Source organism: Phlebotomus papatasi, chromosome 2 (genome assembly GCF_024763615.1).
Source record: "Phlebotomus papatasi isolate M1 chromosome 2, Ppap_2.1, whole genome shotgun sequence".
In the NCBI taxonomy this organism is placed as follows: domain Eukaryota; kingdom Metazoa; phylum Arthropoda; class Insecta; order Diptera; family Psychodidae; genus Phlebotomus; species Phlebotomus papatasi.
The window spans coordinates 18258099-18279827 of NC_077223.1; the positions used below are offsets into that span (position 1 = coordinate 18258099).

Below are 21729 nucleotides of genomic sequence, written 5' to 3' on the forward strand. Positions count from 1 at the left end.
AATTTTCTTGATCTAAAAGGTGTGCCCGAGCCATTAGGAGAATTTCATACAAAAAATTTTTGCCGCATTTTACACCATGTTTTGTCTTCTATAATAAGTTGTGGTCAAGTAAACGTAAAATCCTTCGTTCAAGGACTAGTTTAACTCATAAGTTAAAAGAAAATACTTAGTTTTTAGATTTCAGATAAACCAATTCCGAGAAATTTCGTACACCGAAGAGTATGTTTTCTTTTCAAAAAAAAAAAATCTCCAAAAATCAGGTCTCAGTGGCTGAATTTTTAAAATTTTTAAACGGAATTTTTTGAAAATATAGTTTAATGTTATACTTTTATTTGCCTAGGAGCTTGAATTACATATTTTTTTATTACGCTGAAAAAATTTAGAGAAAATATAATATAGGGGAAACTGGGGCACCACCAAACAGGGGTACCACCAAACACTGCGATTTTTTAATTAGGTATAAGTTTTCAGAGAATGAGACTTACATGAAATCATAGATACTATAGGGATGCTTGTCCAGAGAAAGAATGATCCACATAGTTCAAGTAGTTTAGAAATAAGAATCTTTTTTCGCAAAATTGTGAGATTTTAATAATTTTAGTCATTTATATATCTACCTGGAAAATAAAACTGAAATAAGTTACATCAAATTTCACTGCACCAGTACCTTCCTACATGTTTTGGGATAATATTTATGTATTTACTACAGAAATTAATGTTCACATTTTTTTAAAAGAATATAAAATTCATCACAAAACAGAGTTTGGGGCACCAAGAAACAGGCAAATTTCTCACAATTGCAGATGTCGCGAGCGTAGCTTGAATGGCAAAATTTTTCCTCTTATCTTTCTTACTCTTCATCTCCCTCTTTGTTCGATTTCTGAAATTTATATCCATTCATGGGATTTTCTTTCAAGACTTAGGAGAAATATAGTTTCAAGAACCCAATTTTGCATTAAATGATTCTTAATGATTCTTAAATGATTTTAATCAAGGATTGACGAATGATTTCTCGATTTTATTACAAGTAATCAGAAGAGCGCGTAAAATTTGAACTTTAGGTATAGTGTTTGCCGCGATTTTAATGGCGCTGCTTTCCATTCAGAAGTCGAATGTTGTCAAAATGATGAAAAATCCATTGAAAAATATGTTCGGTGTGCAGTGCTTTTGTTTTTTGCTATTTTGGTCACTCATTCTAAATTTTGCAGTGCTTTTTTGAGAATTATTTACATTTTAAATACCTTCTTTATAATTAAGAGTTGTGGTGAATGCCCAAAATACTTCAATGGGTGAGAAAAATAGGTGTTTTTTGGTGCCCCAGAAAGTGTTTATTGGTACCCCGGGTGGTTGGAAAAAAGCGAAAAATGCATGGTGATACAATTTTCCTTTTTACGGAAAATTGAAGTGCTTCACATCATCCTTGTATACATTAATATGCAGCCTATACCTAAGACTATAACATAGGGTAAGCAACATTTTTCTAAAATTCACAGTTTTCTTAGGAAATTCAGTCAAAATCGCATCTTTCAAAAGTGTTTGGTGGTACCCCAGTTTCCCCTATATTTTTTAGTCTTTTTGACTCACGTAACCCCTTAAGGCTTAAGACAAGGGAGAGTGTTTCGGGTTAATAGAGAAGAGAAGTAATAAAAAAATTTAAAAAGTGATATTTTTGTCTAAATTTTGACATTAAATTATTAAATTTGGAATATAAAAGACTTTTAATTTTATCTGCAAAATTTTTAGATGTTAATTATATAAATTACGGTGCTATCACACTAGGATTTTTCACGTTTTAATTTTAAATTCAATTGAGCCAATTGAGCACTAAGATTTCTAGAATTTACTTGAAAATTATCATAGCCAGAACACATTTTGCAAGAAATTTGCTCACTTTTAAATAATACCCCGAGATTTTTGATTGTGAATGACTCCGGAAAATGTGTGATAGTATTTAAAATGTCTTATAAGTCACTTATCTGTTATTCAGAAGGATCCCCAAAGCCAGAAAAAAGGATTTGTAGGCAAAGGGTTCATGTAGCGACTCTCGTACAGTCTTATTGAAAATCTGTATGAAGTCGTCCCAACTGAAATTTCTGAACATAACAAACAATTTCCTTCGAATGGCTTTTGAGGAACTTAATGAATTACTCCCGATACTTAAGCTTCACTTCATGCAAGTTTATCACTAAAACACTGTACTTATCTTACATTTTGGTCACAAATAATATTAATTACGAGTAAATAAAATTGATAAGAACAATTTTCTTCAAAAGACTATTTGTTCTATTGCAATAAAATTTAAATTAATAAGCAATTTTAACATTTTAATTTGCTAAATTAAAATTTATTTGAGCAACCACATTTAATGCTATTTTAACATATTTAAACAGGTTTTTCTGGGACAAGTATTAGTTTTTATTAATAAATAAGTGCAGATCTATCAATTCAATTGGTTTTTTGTGCAAAATAACACATAGGAACAATTCATATGAAAATTAAATTGAATTTACAAATTGAAAAATCCTAGTGTGATAGCACGGTTAGACCCATTTTTGTAAACTTACCAAAATTAGATATGTTACTGCTCATTTTTAATTTTTTTACTGATTATTTTGAATTTCCTACTGCTCGTTTGTTTTTTGACAATTTATGATTAACCAGGAAATTGGCAAACAAATAGAATAGAATAGAATAGCCTATAAACGAAACGATGAGAGATATCGACTTTAGAACATCATTGACACTCCATATTTCGCCATTATTTAAGCGTGTTTTTTAAACGCCTATCCCTCCCCTCACCTTTCAAAACCATTTTTACTTTTTTGTTTGTAAAACGACTCCATCGATTTCTTTATTTTCGGAGATGCTTTGGGGTTAATCAAGGTAGTTTATTTATATGATAATGGTCTTCGTTCGTTCCTTATAAAGATGTTTTAGTGTCAAGAGGTCAACGCATTCTAAAATATGTTTCTTCACTAATTTTAAATCCTAAGATAATTTCTTTTTATTTACAACATAATTTAAAACATTTGTTTTCAAGATACAAATGCTATACCATGTCTTTCTCAAGACTAATGTATTCTCATTAGAAATTGTTCGATGATCTTTTTCACTACCTCGAAGACAACATAAAGATAAGAAAAGCATCTTCAGTTCTGGTAAATGATTCATATTATGGATAATGTCTTAATTTGATTGGTTTTAGACAAGGAGGGTTGACTAGAAAATGTTGTATTTTGATTATACGTGTTACCATGTACCTTATCAATTAGGACACGTGTCGATGATCCCATTTGCAAGGGATAATCATCCACCACTCTGGCCACGTGACTTGTCTATGAAAATCACCAAATCCCTCATTATCCCTTACCTGCCTTACCTTTCATATGCCAAAAATTAAAACCTCCACCCTTCTTGGAAAGGTGAATTCTTGCTGGTTTCCATACCATATAACATTCAGATTAAACATAATACAATATTTTTGTGTGATTTGAACTAAATTTATTTAATTGTCTGTAATTTGACACTTTCTATTTTCTGCATATTTTTTTCATTTATTTATTTTAAATAATGATAGAATGTGTGATTTCTGTGCCTCTTAGAAATTTTGCCAAATCTCTCTCTTTTTTTTTTAAAATCATTTTAACCCCGCAAAAACACAATTCAGCATATTTTCCGATATATATTTTTTTAAATTGTTGAATGATTTTCCGGATAAAAGATGAAATTTAAAACTGAGAGACTTTAGCATTTGATGCTTCTATAATTAATTGCAATTGTGCTAATAGAATCGTTCCATTTCTCCTCCATCAAACTCCAAATGTTTCTATTCTAACTATTTACATGATTTTTACGCCTATTCACTCCATTTTATTTTTTTTACCATTGAAAAATGAGCTCTTTTTTGCCCTCACGAAAAAAACAAAGCCACAATTTATTAAGGTCAAAGTCAGGCCCCTACTTATTTTCCGCGAATTAATATATAAATTATTTGCTTTGAGAAGTATCCATCCTGCAGTACTCTGCGGCATTTCGTTGTATTTGTGACTATTTATTAAATATGAATTAGAAAAAAATGATAAACTTAACTAGAATAAATAATGGGTTTTGTTGCAATTTTCTTTTTTCGCGCTCAAAAGATATTTCTACAATTAATTTCTCTATGGAGTATTTTATTTCATGAAGAAGGAAATCCTTCTGATTTCTCCTTGTATAATTCTCGGATTTACATTATGTCCACTGTAGTTGGACCGAGATGATGTCAAGTTATCTGTTTTACAAAAAGTTCCAGAATAAATTTTTAATATAATTTACACTTTGCGAAATTTGTTAGGAATTCCTAGGGAATACTATAGTTTTAGGAAAAAGAAATTTTCTCATCACGAAATAATATCAAGCGACCAAAAGTGCATTAGAGAATATTAAAAATTATATTCTGGAACAGATTTTGGATTTTTTAAAAATATTCTTGTTGCTTTTTTCAAAGTTATTTACTGTTCGATATTTCTTGTGATCAGATCTTATGCTCTGTCCTCTCTTTTTAATTTTTTGGTAGCAATATTACATTCCTTGAATCCCAAGTGGCGGTAGTCCTATCTATATCATCCTAGGTTGGTAGTCACCCATGTCGTACATAGGCATGGAGCACATCACACTATGTAGAGGTGAAAAGGTTACTGGTGAGAGGGGTCCCATCTGTCCTGTGAGTTTCCCTCCACCAGCACCTGTAGCTACCGCATGAGGACCTCCTAGTGTACCCGAGGTTGTACTTTGGGTAGCTACAGCTTGGGGTATCGCCATGTGCGTCTGCGACATTGAAGGCTGCGTACTATTCCCCCCGGTACCAGATGCTCCACTACCACTCGTCATAGTTGAGGCTGTGGGCGTGTGCATGATAGTTGGAGTATCCATTTCGGACTCACTGGAGTCACAGTGCTGCTTGTCCGATCCGCCGTTACTACAATAGAAGAAAAATTTAAAAATAAATAAGTTTTTAATGCTCAGCGCACAATAAATTTTGTTAGTAAACATGTTTTCAAAATTTCCCATGAGAATGAGCGAGATAACTAGATCTAGATCTCACTCACTCTTATGCCCAACACACAATAACTTTTGTTTGTAAACATGTTTTCAAAATTTCCCCGTGAGAGAGAGCGAGATAACTAGATCTCGGTTTGATTCACTCTCATTGAAATATCAAAAACATATTTACAAAACAAAAGTTATTGTGCGTTGGGCATTATGCACAACGCACAATAGCTTTTGTTTAGTAAACATGTTTTTGACATTTCAATGAGAGTGAGTGAGATTCAGATCTAGTCATCTCGCTCATTCTCATGGGAAATTTTGAAAACATGTTTACAAACAAAAGTTATTGTGCGCTGGTCATTATTGAAATGTCAAAAACATGTTTACTAAACAAAGGATATTGTGAGTTGGGCATAACTCGAATTTTTTTAAAAAAACATTTTGACTTGGAATGAATTTATATTTCCCACCCCCCATGCGTCCACCGCCGTCTCAGTATTTATTGCAACCTCCGGGACCAAACGGTGGAAATGTCCCTTTTCGGGTTTTATGTTTGGGATTAACAATATGTTTTATTTTTCATTGGGGTTAGTCCTATCGAAAAAAAAAGCGAGATTGCCGAGCTAATCTATTCAGCTGTCCGGAAACTTTGTCCGGCACTCATTTTAGATCAGGAAAATTTCATAAAGTAAAAAATTACATCCCTTTCTTTCTTAAAAGCTTTGCATATGTCTATTCTATTCTTTCGCACTCTTCTTCTTCTTTTTAACATCACGTCAAATTAAATTGAGTTCAATCTAAAATGGGATAGACTTATGTAAATCTTTTGACAAAGAAGGATAGGTGAATTTTGATTTCATGAAATTATACTGTGCTAAAAGATGTACCGAAGGTATAAGCTACTTTTTTAACTTCTGATAAGCACTAATAACTGCGACTTGTCGAAATTGTTTTTTTTTTACGTTGGACTTTGGTTTGGTGTGAGAATCGAACCTAGTACCTGATGTTCCTCACAGAGATAATCCAAGAAACAAAATGAGCCTTGTCTTAAAAATTTAAAATCTGAAATCTAAAAACGTTTAGTTATATCGTTAGTTCTGAAAAATATGACCATTTTTGTGTATACATTTTTTCTGACTTCATACACATTTCATGAAGTGTAAAATGTGGAAAGACAGACATTGGACATTTAAAACAACTTAAATTTACATTGTGTAATATTTGTAGGGGATACCGCGCCACATTCGGATGACTGAAGCTTCGGACAACTCAGTTTTTTCTATGTTCCTAATGGGTTTGACCAATGGCTCTCTTTGGGAAATTTAAGGCACTGGACTACCTTTTAAAATATTATATTCTATAATAGGTCAAATTCATTAAAAACATAGGGGGAAATGGGGCACTTTTGAAATTCGGATTTTTCACCTATTTTTAAATAAAATTGAGCCTTACAAGCATGTGGCAAGTTAATTTTCTCATATGGAACTATTTGAAGCCAATTTCCTAAATTGATCTCGGACTCAGCTCACAGTGCTCCTAGGAAAAAATGTATTTAAACAAAAATTTAGTATATTTATCCCTCCATACGGTAAGATATCTTATAATATGGAAAAACTTCTCACTTTATAGATATTTAGCGTAACGGTCGCGAGTGCAAAAAAATCCCATATAAATTTAAATTGAAATATGAGAAAGTGGCTTCAAATTTCAGGCAACTTGCCAGGAGCGTGGAGCCTTATCGTGATATAATTTAGATGCACAAAAAGATTGAGAAGCTAAATTACATTATGATATGGTTAAGTTCCACTTAAACATAGGGGAGACTGGGGCACATGTAATCATTTTCGATACATGCGAATTTGAGGTGATTTTCCAAGGACACCGTGATTTTTTGGAAAATATTTCTTAGCTCATGTTTTACCCTTGGGTATAGGCAATTCGTCGAGGGTAATGCGGATGCTGGAAAACAATTGAGTTTTCCATAAAAATAAAATTTGTGTCCCTGTGCATTTTTCTCTTTTCACAAAATACCTGGGGTAGAAGTAACCACTTTCTGGGGAGGATGTAAACACATTTTTTCCCACCCTTGAAATTAACTTTGCACCACTCTCGATTATTTTAATTACTTAAGAGATATCTAAAGACTGTATATTTTTCAAAAAATCACGACACTTTTTACAAAGAATAATTAAAATAGCAAAAAAACTAAAAGCATGCATATCAAAGACATTTTTCAATGGATTTTCCCCATATTTTGACATCATGTGACTTTTTATTGAACACAGCGCCACCAATTTTTTTCGTAATCTATGAATTATAGATATTTCGCATGAAGGTCAATTTCCCGCTCTTTTACCTACTCATTTTGTGAAATTGAAATTGCCTGTTTACATCTACCCCAAATGCTGTTTTCTGACCAATTATTAATTCTTTTGAAATAATGAGAATCTCAATTTCTCTAGTAAATGCATTAATATAATCCTAAAAGATGTAGGAAAGAACTGGTATTGCTACATTTCGATTATTTTACACAATTTTTAATTTCCAGGTGGAAATCCAAATGATCAAAATAATCGAAATATTAACATTTTCAGGAAAATGATTTTTATTTTTAAAGTATATTAGGATTTTATTGACCAATTTATCTGTGGACATACATCCCCATGGTATCTATGAATGCTTATGGGTTTTATCCTCTGGAGTCTTAAAATTAATGAAAAAAATCACAGTGTTTACAACTACCCCAGATTACTACTGCCCCAGTTCCCCCTAGGAGGAAAATCCCAATTTCAAAGGTGCCCCACTTTCAAAGGTGCCTCACTTCCCCCTATTAAAAAAACGAATTGTTTCAAGCTTGATTCGTCCGAAGGTAGTGCGCTTTCCTCTATGTTAAAACCGCCTTTCATATTTCGGTGTGTCCGAATTTCAGCACTGTCCAAATTTTCGAAAAATTTCAAAATATGTCTAAAATACATTTTTATATAATTTAGAGGTTTGGTAAACTTCTTACTATTATTTTAACATTTTTATCTAATTTACGATATTTTTTTTTTGATAATTTACGATGAACTGGTGCGAAAATGTGCTTTAAGAGCGTTTAACTATTGAGGTCGAGAATGAATTTCTTTATCATTGCTATAAAAAAGCATTCCATGTTTTGCGAAATGCTCGAATTCGCTACTTCAATGCTACATATATCTTAAAATTACTTTCATATCATTTAGCGTTTCCGATTCACAACCGATTTAAACCGATTCATACGTAACTTAAAAGGTCTCCCAAAATATCAGGAGTAACACATTTGATTTTTAGATAAAAACTAATTATCAGTTCATAGCTGGCTCATTATTACCGATTCATAACCGATTGGTACCTGTTTAGACTTGTCAGAAATAACAGTACGTTAATGAGTCCAAACAAAGTCTTTAAGTTAAAAAAAAAACACTTTATAGATGCATTTTAACCTTTAACCCTTTAATGACGAGACACTTTTTACGGACCAAAAATCAACAATAAAAATTTAACCGATAAACAAAATCAATGAAACGTCTTATATATAACTTTGGAAAATCCATCTGATTCGGTGCATTTTTACCTCTACGAGCGATAGGGACAAAAATAGCTTAAAAATTTAAGTATTTTTCCGACAATACCATTGAATAATAATTTTCAGTCTAATGAACACGTAATATGTATGAGTATTGTAGTTTCTTTTTTCAAAACGGTTCTGCTTAAAAAAAATTGAAAGTATAAAAAATAATCAAAATATTTTTTCACTATGAGAATTTAAAAATTCGTAATTTTTGAGCTTAAATATTTACTATATAGCAAATAGCTGGAGACTTGCAAAAAATATCCTGATTCATTCAACCTTGTACTTTGCAATTACGTACAAACAAACATAAGAAAGAAATAACTTTAGGTAGTTAGGAAAAATTATTTTCTTTATGGGACACCGGTGTTCCAATCGTCCATAAAGGGTTAAACTTTAAAGACCGTTATAAGGACTGATTCAAGTTGTAATCCATTGATAACCAGTAGATCAGCCAGTGACTAACTATAGCTTTACATAGTCAAAAAAAAAATTAAGTATTAGAGGGAAGTGGGGCACCTTTGAAATTGATATTTTTTCAGCTATTTTTAAATAAAATTGAAACTAATCGGGATATATTTTATATTTGATCTTTTCTTTACGCTCAGTAGAATATTTGAATGAAATATACACGGATATGACCTGGTATTTTTTTCTCCTTTATTTTCTCCTACGACGTTTCGGAGGGGTTTTCCTCCTTCTTCAGGTATGGAAAATTTTGGGAAAAAAAATTAGGTCAACTATACCTCTTGACATTTTTTCCCAAAATTTTCCATACCTGAAGAAGGAGGAAAACCCCTCCGAAACGTCGTAGGAGAAAATAAAGGAGAAAAAAATACCAGGTCATATCCGTGTATATTTCATTCATATATTTTATATTCTTAATTTGTTTTTGCAGCTAAATTATATCACGATAAGGTTCATTTTAATTTCAAAATAGGTGAAAAATACCAATTTCAAAGGTGCCCCACTTCCCCTTACTGTGGGTCACTGGTGATCTACTTGTCACAAAGGGTTAAATCGGTTTTCTTTTTAAATTTTGCAATACAAAAGAATTGTGTAGAGTAGAAGCAAGCTAACGAGTTATATGTGGTGCTTATGTTATGCCCCAAAAGGATTGGGTAAAGGATCAAAATGAACGTCTTAGTTTTGCTAGTGATTTAGTCGAATTCTTTGTAAGGTTTTTTTTTTGATACTGAAGAAAAGAAGGAGGGATTAGCTTTATTAACTCTGGCAGACAATATTGGAGGTGTTTGTGCTCAATCAATCGACGAAGTATTTTATGTTATATTTTTGCAAATAAAATTTACATATTTAAATAAATTGTTAAATGGTGAGAATTCTTTGTTGGTTTCCCACTTTTATATGACTTTAAGGCAACAATTTTAGAAATTTGAGATTCTCAAAAACAAACTGTTTAAAATGAGAGTCGAAATGTGAATCATGTGTTTGCAATTTTCCCAAATGCAATTCTCAAATGACCCAAATTTTAAATAATGTGTTTTAATGGACAAATTGTTTTTTGATTCATAATATGACTAAAAGTGCAAAAATACAAAGAAATAAACGAGAAATAAATTAAATCAATGCATTTTAAGAAATCACAGAATTAGGAATAAGATGAATTAGGTATAGTAAACCTGTCAGTCAAAAGTGTGGAAGTGTGATAATATAATGGTAATAGGGTTTTAAGTAGATCCCGGTAGAAAAGAATGGGTATTTTTTTTGTATCCGGATATTGAGATGAATTGACTCTCTCTGAGGACTCTTCAGCGCCTCTTTTACCCTCGTTCTTGCACTTCTTTATGCCTTTTGTGGGCGAAGTGCTGAGAGCACATGAATGAGATTAACGCCCAGCGATTGTCGTTAACATGTCAAGTGATTAGGGAAATTCCTCGAGGTTCATTGTGGCAGGAGGAGAGATGTTCATATTCTGCCAATTGCACCCCATAAATTTCATGTGGAAGTCACACGAAAGAAACAACTGATGAAGTTAAATAAAACTGAGTAAGAAGGAAGCAAATCTTTCCAAAGCACAGATGGGAATGATTTTTTTTTGTAGACATTCTTTAGTAACTTTTTTTTGGTCGTTTTCTGAAGATGATTCCTGCGCGAGGAATCCCAGAAAATTCCTCCCTCTCCATTTTTGAATACGATGTGTGTCTATTAAATTTGTGTTATTTGCCCCTTCGTCGCTTAAGTCAATTTGTAATATGAATCGTGAAATATGCTCCCAATTCCCATTGCTTTTCCGCAAAGGAAAAACCAACTTTTTATCTGTCCCAGGAGGATTTTACTTTCATAGGGCGTCTAAATTCAAAGAAGGGTAACCGCCTAAACTGTAAATTGATTGTGAGAATTAAGTGATGACTTTATGTGATTATATTCAGGATAAGGGGATAGAAAAATGGGTTGGATTCTAGATTTTATACAAGTTTTTTAAATCTTAGTTTTGATGGTATGCTCGAATGGGGAGTAAGATAATTTTGTTTCGTTTTTAATACTTTGTTTTTCAAAAATTATTTGTTGCGATTTAAAGGAATTTACCAAATTATTGATAACTGTGCCGCGTTTAGACAAGTTATTTTCCCTTAAAATCTTGTCGATCTGTCGATAATTGGTAAAGATCGTTCCATTCCGCTAATTTTTGGAACCATACGAGCGTACATTTTTCTTTGATTATTAAACAATTTTCATACGTAATATGCTGGAAACACCTACGACTTAAGCTGAGAGACGGGCTAACGTAATTACAATCAGAATAATGATCTTGGCTTAAACCGTAAAGCGGTCTTCAGGCTAGAGGTTTAGCCCACTTCTCGAAGGTCTCATAATCCGAAATAGCGAGCAATTTTATTACTTTTTGAGAACCTAGTAAGTCATTTATCTGTAATAATCCAATTCTAAATTAAATTTGTCCAAAACATTAGAGCAGTTAAGTCATATGACTAAGCCTTAGATCTGAAGCCCGTATAAGTATGTCTAGTCTGGGGCATAAAGTTTAACCTTATGGACTAATTTCTCAAATTTCTTATAAAGTGAGACTCAAAAAACAATATTAATTTAGGATTGTATAATAAGGACAAATGAATATTAGATTTTGTAAAAATTATCAAAATATAGAATTTCGAGATCTTAGGGAACTGGCTTCAGCTTCCAGTATGATATTTGTGCAAAAATTTGATGGAAATTTGATTTGATTTGATAAAAATTTGAATTTTAATCCAAATCTCAAAGCTTTTAAAACCCTAAACCCAATTTTAGTGGTTTTTCAAAACATTCAATCACGGAAGTTGAATTTTTCTAAAAAAAAGTTGCCTGATAAGAAATGAGAGAAGTGAAGCAATATGGCTAATCCTTAGGTCCGAAGCCTGTATTATCTAATATAAAAGTAATTCCGAGAAAGGTATATCATTTACGGGTTACAGTAGACTCTCTCAAATTCGGGCATTTGGGACCGAAATATCACTCGAATTAGAGAGAAATTCGAGCATCAAACTGTTTGAAATTCAACGATTTTTTGTTTATCTGCACACTCACGTTAAGTTTACATACTCATATTTATTGTAAATTTCATGAAAATCCCTTAATAATGCAAAATAACATCATAACTAAAACAAACCATGGCAAATTTAAGGATAATTGCTTCATTCGATAATCATAACGAAACCTGAAAAATGTCAACAAACTTTTTTCGAATTTAACTGTCGCCCGCGTCGCCCGAATTAAAAAGTAGCCCGATCTTATAAGAGCCGAATTAGCGACAGTCTACCTCTACTGTATATTACCAATTCACTACCGGTTAAGTCCGATGCAGTCTGGTTGGAAATTTCAAGATATACCAAAAAATAAATATAATATATATTACTTGAAAAATAGGTCCCCCGTGGTTAAACTTTGACCTTCGAAAATTTGATATCGAAATGTTTTTCGAACATATGTCTAAGGACGGGTGGCAAAAAATTAATCTCACAATTGAGCAGATAACTTTATCAATAAGGAAGATAATTCTTGTGTCACAGAATCCATCGGATTGTTTGTAAAAATTCCTTTTTGGAATGTATTTCGAGTTTACTGCTTTGCACCAATTTTGCGGGGGTTTTCAATTTCATCGGCACGAGTCGCTGAGCAATTGGAGCCTCAAAGGGCGCGCCTCCAAGTCGCGTCGGTGAAAATCTCGCAGACCAAACACTGATTATTTTGTGCTGACTGCGCGGGAAATCTTTAGAATCACCAGGCATTGCAGAGGCGTGAAAACTGACCATGTCAACTTGGGTATTCCGGCAAAAATTCCAAAACGTTCAGCTTAAGCGATTGTGAGGCCAAATGATTTTGGTATAAAAGGAGGGAGTGAGAGATAAATGATAAAGAAATTGAAAAATGATGACAGTGGAATAAATTATCAAGTTAGAAGCGTTGGTTTTTGCTGTTCATCCAAATTGTGAGGCGTTTTTAATTTTTTTTTGAACTGACTCACAAACTCTTGAGTATTAGTCAGTTGAAATCAATTTTCATAACTTTTATTCAGGTTTTCGATTTTCGATAATTTGTGTGTAGCAATTGTTAGATAATCGAGAGATGAATTATAAAATTTTCTAAATTCTACCATTTTTGCTGTGAAAACAAAAGGATTTTCCATCAGCTCCCACCCTCGATTCCAAAAACTCAACCCATCGCATCTATTTATCTTGGATGGATGAAGAAAGACGATAAATTTTGTGCCTGCGCGTCTCGAACTTGGACGGATGTACCGAGTGATATTTGATATGCCATTAATGCCAAGAATTGGATGGCTGTACTTGGAACACAACAAAACGTCCCATCCAACTTGTTTCTCCCTCTTTCCATGTCACTGTTCTTGCTTCTTCTCTCAAACCTTCTTCGTTCAAATTGTCTCAGATCATGGGGAGTCCCTCTCGTATACTCCACAACATTCTAGCAATTTTGTCAATCACCAGAGAACCCACCAAAATGCATTTTTGCGAGCGAGAATTATCAAAAAACGCAAGATGCATCAATAAGTCATCAGGTTTCTGAAGACTTTTCTAAAACATTTTAAGCATAGGGGAGATGTAGGCTACGTTGGAGAGGGATAATTATTTCCGTTGGACCGTTCAAATAAAATACAAGGATGAGGACGATCCATATCGGAAAGCTCGGAAAGTATTCAGGGATAGACTATATTCTTTGAGATGATGGGTCCGACGGCATTAACCTTGTGTCTTGGTAGGACATGGATATATAGAATTGCATAACGGTGAGGCGTAACGTAACAGACTGATAGTCCAAGTCAAGACCTGCAGGATGTAACGCCGGACAAATAGAACAAAAGCGAGAGATTTGAGCCTACTACCAAAAACTTAGTGACTCTGAATAGTTAGCAATCAGGGGCATGACATTTCCTATGTTTCCCATATGTTTCTAGCGTGCCGAAAAAACTTTTGAGTTCATTAGCTATTTTCTGTCATTGTAAAATGAATTGGAAAATAATACAAATACAAAATAAAAGCCAATTTAATATAGAATAGGCAACCGAAAACCCCAAATTGGCAACCTACGTAGTTTTGGAGATATCTCGTGAAATGTGTATGAAAACAGAAAAAAAATTACACTAAAACTGGTCGAATTTTTCAGAGCTAATGTCACCCCCCTATTAGCAATGGATTGACAATGAAAATCAGTCCATCAGTTTTTGTCTGATATCGTAGTAAACGGAAATAATATTTATAGAGCTTTCGTGTATTAATCTATAAATGCTTCTGTTACACCTCGTATTTAGCAATGATTGCTGTCGTATCTATTTTTTCCAATTTTATGGTTTAATTTCTTATTGAATCCTCATCATTATTATAATCGCGAGCGATCTCAGGGCGCTCCATGGTAAGATCCTGAATTGATTCTAGGTCTGCTCCGAGCTCGGAATCTCCTCACAATGGCTTTCAGCTTTTATGAGAAGTCTTTCGTCTTACTGAATTTGTTTTAAAATTATTTAACCTGGTTTTCCAATATCTTTTAATTTATAATGAATAAAACTGAATAAAAACTAAGAACGGGATATTAAAAAAAAACAAATCAGATACGGCAATTAGAAACAGATAAACTTTATCCTTGTGACAGAAACTTCTTGGAAGAGCTTTTTTTTTACTGATTACGAAGAACCACAATAAGTAAGCGTATTTGATGGTGGTAGCACATCAAATATTCTTAATTTTGTGCTTTTTCGAAATCATTTTATGACAAAAATGAAGATTTCTGCGAGGAAATCATGAGTATGATCAAGCTATAAGGGTCACAAGTAATGCTACTACCCTATTTAATGTTACTGCGATCAACAGTAAAAAAATCAATATTTTTTTTACAAATTAATAAAAATTGGATAACGAAATTGACAGATGTCATTTCCACCCCAGCCACCCAGATATAGAAAAGTTCTGTGTAATTGCACAGGATCAACTGCCTGTTACTTTATTTCTGTGACAAAATATTTAGAACTTTGGCAACGGGAGAAGAAATTTTAAGAATAATTTAAACAAGGTTAATTTGATTTGAAATCTGTCTTCGAAAAAAATTCCTTAGCTTATTAGGGGAATTCTATAATTTTTGTCACATTGTCATATGTGCTATAGAATCAATTTTTCGAAATCATTCTTGCTAAATTTTCGAAGCTTAAATGACCTTTTAGATGTAATTTATTTGAAATGTTTTCGAGAATCCATAATTGGCTGAATCATCGATTTTGTTTTATAAAGCGTTCGTTGTTGAAATCTGAAAGCATTTTCAATAAAATAATTTAAATAATTGAAACAAATTATTTCTGTGGTGGTAAAATGCAACTGATACAAATGTGAACTGAAGCAGAAATAAAAAAAATCTAAAAAGTTTATTTTTGAAATTATAGATAACGTCAGCATGAAATCCCACGATAATATACGTTTTGTTCAAACACTGAGAAAAAAACGGGGGTGCGATTAACTTTTTTTCCTCATAAATTTAACACTTTTTAAATAACTTTTTATATAAATTTAACACTTTTACCTATTGTGCCACTGAGATCTCCCATTTTCGTCATAAATCGTGTAAATTTATGTTAATTCAACTCTTCTTCACACAATTACGTTGGACGTTTACACACTTATGGACAGCTTGTAAACATCTTAAGTTCTTACCTAAAACAGATTTCGAAAAATCACAATATTGTTAATCACATTATACTCTAATATTTTTATGATTTTTCGATATATGATTTAGATAAGAACTTAAGATTTTTGCACGCTATCCATAAGTATATAACCTCCATAAGTGATGACTCCACCCTATGAGATTTTCTATTTTAGCCGAGACACATGGGGAGATTATAATAGAGGAGAGAGTGTTTCTATCCCGGAAACGAACCACAAGTGAGATTTTCTAAGGCTTAAAGGCATATATATAGCCCAACGGGGTGTTTGTCGAAAAATTCTCGTTTACACATCGCTCTAAAAGGTGTGGCCCTGATCAGTCACGAGCTCAGAATAATTTTAAATAAAATAAATTCCCTATAATAACAATATTTCTGAAATTTTTATAACTAGAATTTTGAAAACATAAAATATGTTAACGATTTATACCTTGTCCATTATCAGAGTATTCAAAGTATTTTTTTTAGTATGTATATAGTTGGTTGCCTTAGACCAAAATCTTTTAGCTTTTCATTTCATGTTGGCCACAAGAAGACCAACAAGCGGGCGTCAAAACAGCCTTTGTCGTCCGACGGGGGGCTTTCTGCGGGACTCCGCGGACAAGAGGGTATCCACAGAACAGCAACTGACCAACAAGGTGGTCCACGTGTTTGTTCACATGGAAATATCGTGTGAGAGAGGCATATACACTACAAAAAAAAAAACGAGGTCGCACTTTGTGGGATTCACGCCTCGTCACACCGGATGCAAGTTGGAGGGAAATTTTCGCTCTTTGACCATTTAGCCATAGTTTTGTTCCTCGCTGGGTTTCATTGCGAGAACGTTCTGAGGTGAGGGTGGGATTTCCGGGTGGAGAAGGCGCCTCCCTGGGTGGTTGTTTCTTTGGGGAAGTTTTCTTCATCCGTGTGATTCTTTCGCGGTCATGAGGGCGCAAATAGGGCCGGGAGGGTGCGGAAAGTGACGGAAGGGAGATGAAGGGCTGCCTGAGCGATGGAAGCAGGCAAAAGGCGCAATACCCTGCACAGAGAAAATTTTTCAAGTATCCAGATTCAATACCCATGGTATTGATTTTAATCCCACCATTTCAATACCAAAATTATCCCAAATTTTCTTGAAAATAGGTGCATATTGGGATTGATTTTAGTTTCTGGAACAAAGTTAAGAAATATTGGGATTACTTTTAGGACATATTGGTATTAAATTTATGAAATTAATTTTTTGAGGAGGAAATGGTATTGTTTCTATCTCAATTTGAGATTGAATTTTAGAAATCGTGGGATTAATTTAATCCCATTGCAGCATTGATTTTTGAAAGTCATTATTTATTAGGAAACAGTATAAATTCTATCCCATTCTGGTATTGATTCTATCCTATTTTGGTATTGATTCTATCCCATTTTGGTATTGATTCTATCCCACTCTGGGATTGATTCTATCCCACTCTGGGATTGATTCTATCCCATTTTGGGATTGATTCTATCCCACTCTGGGATTGATTCTATCCCATTTTGGGATTAATTCTATCCCACTCTGGGATTGATTCTATCCTATTTTGGGATTGATTCTATCCCACTATGGGATTGATTCTATCCCATTTTGGGATTGATTCTATCCCATTTTGGGATTGATTCTATCCCATTCTGGGATTGATTCCATCCCACTCTGGGATTGATTCTATCCCACTCTGGGATTGTTTCTATCCCACTCTGGGATTGATTCTATCCCATTCTGGGATTGATTCTATCCCACTCTGGGATTAATTCTATCCCATTCTGGGATTGATTCTATCCCATTCTGGGATTGATACTATCCCACTCTGGGATTGATTCTATCCCATTTTGGGATTGATTCTATCCCACTCTGGGATTGATTCTATCCCATTTTGGGATTGATGCTATCCCACTGTGGGATTGATTCCATCCCACACTGGGATTGATTCTATCCCATTTTGGGATTGATTCTATCCCATTCTGGGATTGATTCTATTCCATTTTGAGATTGATTCTATCCCACTATGGGATTGATTCTATCCCATTTTGGGATTGATTCTATCCCATTTTGGGATTGATTCTATCCCACTCTGGGATTGATTCTATCCCATTTTGGGATTGATTCTATCCCACTCTAGGATTGATTCTATCCCATTCTGGTATTGATTCTATCCCATTTTGGTATTGATTCTATCCCATTTTGGGATTAATTCTATCCCACTGTGGGATTGATTCTATTATATTTTGGGATTGATTCTATCACACTATGGGATTGATTCTATCCCATTTTGGGATTGATTCTATCCCGTTTTGGGATTGATTCTATCCCACTCTGGGATTGATTCTATCCCATTTTGGGATTGATTCTATCCCATTCTGGGATTGATTCTATCCCAGTCTGGGATTGATTCTATCCCACTCTGGGATTGATTCTATCCCACTCTGGGATTGATTCTATCCCATTTTGGGATTGATTCTATCCCACTTTGGGATTGATTCTATCCCACTCTGGGATTGATTCTATCCCATTTTGGGATTGATTCTATCCCACTCTAGGATTGATTCTATCCCATTCTGGGATTGATTCTATCCCAGTCTGGGATTGATTCTATCCCACTCTGGGATTGATTCTATCCCACTCTGGGATTGATTCCATCCCACACTGGGATTGATTCTATCCCATTTTGGGATTGATTCTATCCCATTCTGGGATTGATTCTATCCCATTTTGAGATTGATTCTATCCCACTATGGGATTGATTCTGTCCCACTCTGGGATTGATTCTATCCCATTTTGGGATTGATTCTATCCCATTCTGGGATTGATTCTATACCACTCTGGGATTCATTCTATCCCATTTCGGTATTTAATTTAGCCTTCCTAAGTGTCCCACTGCCAAACCTCCCCTTCACCGCATGAAGTGTTCATGTCCATGCCTTCTTCAGAGCCCAGTGCTCGGCTTTCGACATGGGTCTTTGTTGTGTTATACAAGAAATACCGAGCTCAGAGGAAGAAAAAGAATGTCTTCCACTAATCCCCAAATAGCCAAGAATTAGGCAATCTAGTCACTTGCAGTGTCTTATTGTGAAAAGTCTCACAGATACTGGTACAGTCGAGTTCATCAAATTTGAACTACACAAATTTGAACGACGGTTGAGTTCAAACTGTAAAATTTGAGGTTATGTGAAGAAAGGTTTTTCACAATAAATTAAATTGATATATTCTCTAAAGTTTTTTATCTTAATTTAAGAAAAGTAAATTTCACATGAATTCCGTTATGTTTTTGGAAATATTGTTGAAATTTGAGGAGTGAGAAATGTCATCTTTACTCTCCAAATGTTAAAATTTTAGGAACTTTTTTATCACATTAATTGCCTTGACGGATTCGTAGAGATGCAGTGGACAAAATCCTCTTTTATGCTAAAAATTAGCATCCTCTTTGAGGTTACACAACACGTGTGTGTACACTGTATCCACTGCAGCCCTTTTGCACTAATAACCAGGCACAAGACAGCACACCTTCATATTTCGCTTTAAATTCAGAACACTCGTACAAGACACGTCATTACCATCCTTCTACCCAAACCGATTCCAAAATGACAATAGGTTATTGATTTTATCCCACTGAGGTATAGATTCTACGATTATGGTATCAGTTTTATATTATTAAGACATTCTTATTCCCGATGGGATAGAATCAATCCCAGTGTGGGATAGAATCAATCTCAGAGTGGGATAGAATCAATCCCAGAGTGGGATAGAATCAATCCCAAAATGGGATAGAATCAATCCCAGAGTGGGATAGAATCAATTCCAGAGTGGGATAGAATCAATCCCAGAGTGGGATAGAATCAATCCCAGTGTGGAATAGAATCAATCCCAAAATGGGATTGAATCAATCCCAAAATGGGATAGAATCAATCCCAAAATGGGATAGAATCAATCCCAGAGTGGGATAGAATCAATTCCAGAGTGGGATAGAATCAATCCCATAGTGAGATAGAATCAATCCCAAAATGGGATAGAATCAATCCCAGAGTGGGATAGAATCAATCCCAGTGTGGGATAGAATCAATCCCAGAATGGGATAGAATCAATCCCAAAGTGGGATAGAATCAATCCCAGAGTGGGATAGAATCAATCCTAGAGTGGGATAGAATCAATCCCAAAATGGGATAGAATCAATCCCAGAATGGGATAGAATCAATCCCAGAGTGGGATAGAATCAATCCCAAAATGGGATAGAATCAATCCCAAAATGGGATAGAATCAATCCCAGAATGGGATAGAATCAATCCCAAAGTGGGATAGAATCAATCCCAGAGTGGGATAGAATCAATCCTAGAGTGGGATAGAATCAATCCCAAAATGGGATAGAATCAATCCCAAAATGGGATAGAATCAATCCCAGAGTGGGATAGAATCAATCCCAAAATGGGATAGAATCAATCCCAAAATGGGATAGAATCAATCCCAGAATGGGATAGAATCAATCCCAGAGTGGGATAGAATCAATCCCAGAGTGGGATAGAATCAATCCCAAAATGGGATAGAATCAATCCCAAAATGGGATAGAATCAATCCCAGAGTGGGATAGAATCAATCCCAAAATGGGATAGAATCAATCCCAAAATGGGATAGAATCAATCCCAGAATGGGATAGAATCAATCCCAGAGTGGGATAGAATCAATCCCAAAATGGGATAGAATCAATCCCAAAATGGGATAGAATCAATCCCATAGTGGGATAGAATCAATTCCAGAGTGGGATAGAATCAATCCCAGAGTGGGATAGAATCAATCCCAAAATGGGATAGAATCAATCCCAAAATGGGATAGAATCAATCCCAGAGTGGGATAGAATCAATCCCAGTGTGGGATAGAATCAATCCCAGAATGGGATAGAATCAATCCCAAAGTGGGATAGAATCAATACTGGAGTACCCTAAACTCAATACTGAAATTGTATGAAATTAATCCCACAATGGGATGAAATTAGAAACTCATTGTGCTGTAATAAAGGAAATTCAAGGAGCCCCGTGGCGCAACTGGCTAAGGCGTCGACTCTCAAGTGAAGATTTGCTGCAAAGTTGTGAGATCGAATCTCGGCCGATGCAAAAAAATATGGATTCTTCAATGGACTTTGCGAAAATCAATACTACACTGGAATGGAATTAATACCAAAATGGGATAAAAAAATCAATACTGGAGTACTCTAAAATCAATACCAAAGGGGGATGAAAATCAATACGAAAAATAGGATGAAAATACCCTAAAATCAATACGAAAACTGGAATAAAAATATCCTGAAATCAATACGGGAAATGGGATAAAGACACCCTAAAATCAATACCAAGATGGGATAAAATTAATACCACAATACCCTAAAATCAATACTAACGAGGTATTGATTCCAAGGAATATTTTTTTAATCAATACGTGAATGGGATAAAATCAATACCTAAATACCCTAAAATCAATCCCAGAGTGGGATAGAATCAATCCCAAAATGGGATAGAATCAATCCCAGAATGGGATAGAATCAATCCCAAAATGGGATAGAATCAATCCCAGAATGGGATAGAATCAATCCCAAAATGGGATAGAATCAATCCCAGAGTGGGATAGAATCAATCCCAGAGTGGGATAGAATCAATCCCAAAATGGGATAGAATCAATCCCATAGTGGGATAAAAATCAATCCCAGAGTGGGATAGAATCAATACCAAAATGGGATAGAATCAATACCAGAATGGGATAGAATCAATACCAAAATAGGATAGAATCAATACTCATTGCGATTGAAAATTAATGAATTTATGGTATTAAATCAATGACAGAGATTTTCTTGAATTTAATCCCAAAATACCCTAGAATTTAATACCACGAGGTATTGGAGCCCTTTTAATACCAAAAGTATCCCAAAAAAGTATTGATTCT

The 21729-nt window shown here is 34.2% G+C and overlaps 1 protein-coding gene across 9 annotated transcripts in view; it reads right to left on the bottom strand.

Annotated features, from left to right (window-relative positions):
* Positions 1 to 3478: 3478 nt before the first annotated feature.
* Positions 3479 to 21729, bottom strand: part of LOC129802908 (homeobox protein six1) — a 34836-nt gene continuing 16585 nt past the window's right edge. For all 9 annotated transcript variants that reach the window (XM_055849115.1, XM_055849112.1, XM_055849117.1 and 6 more), the window contains exon 7: positions 3479 to 4957. In XM_055849115.1, the coding sequence (XP_055705090.1) occupies positions 4597 to 4957 (361 nt within the window). In that variant the 3' untranslated portion in view covers positions 3479 to 4596. The remainder of the gene's footprint in view (positions 4958 to 21729) is intronic.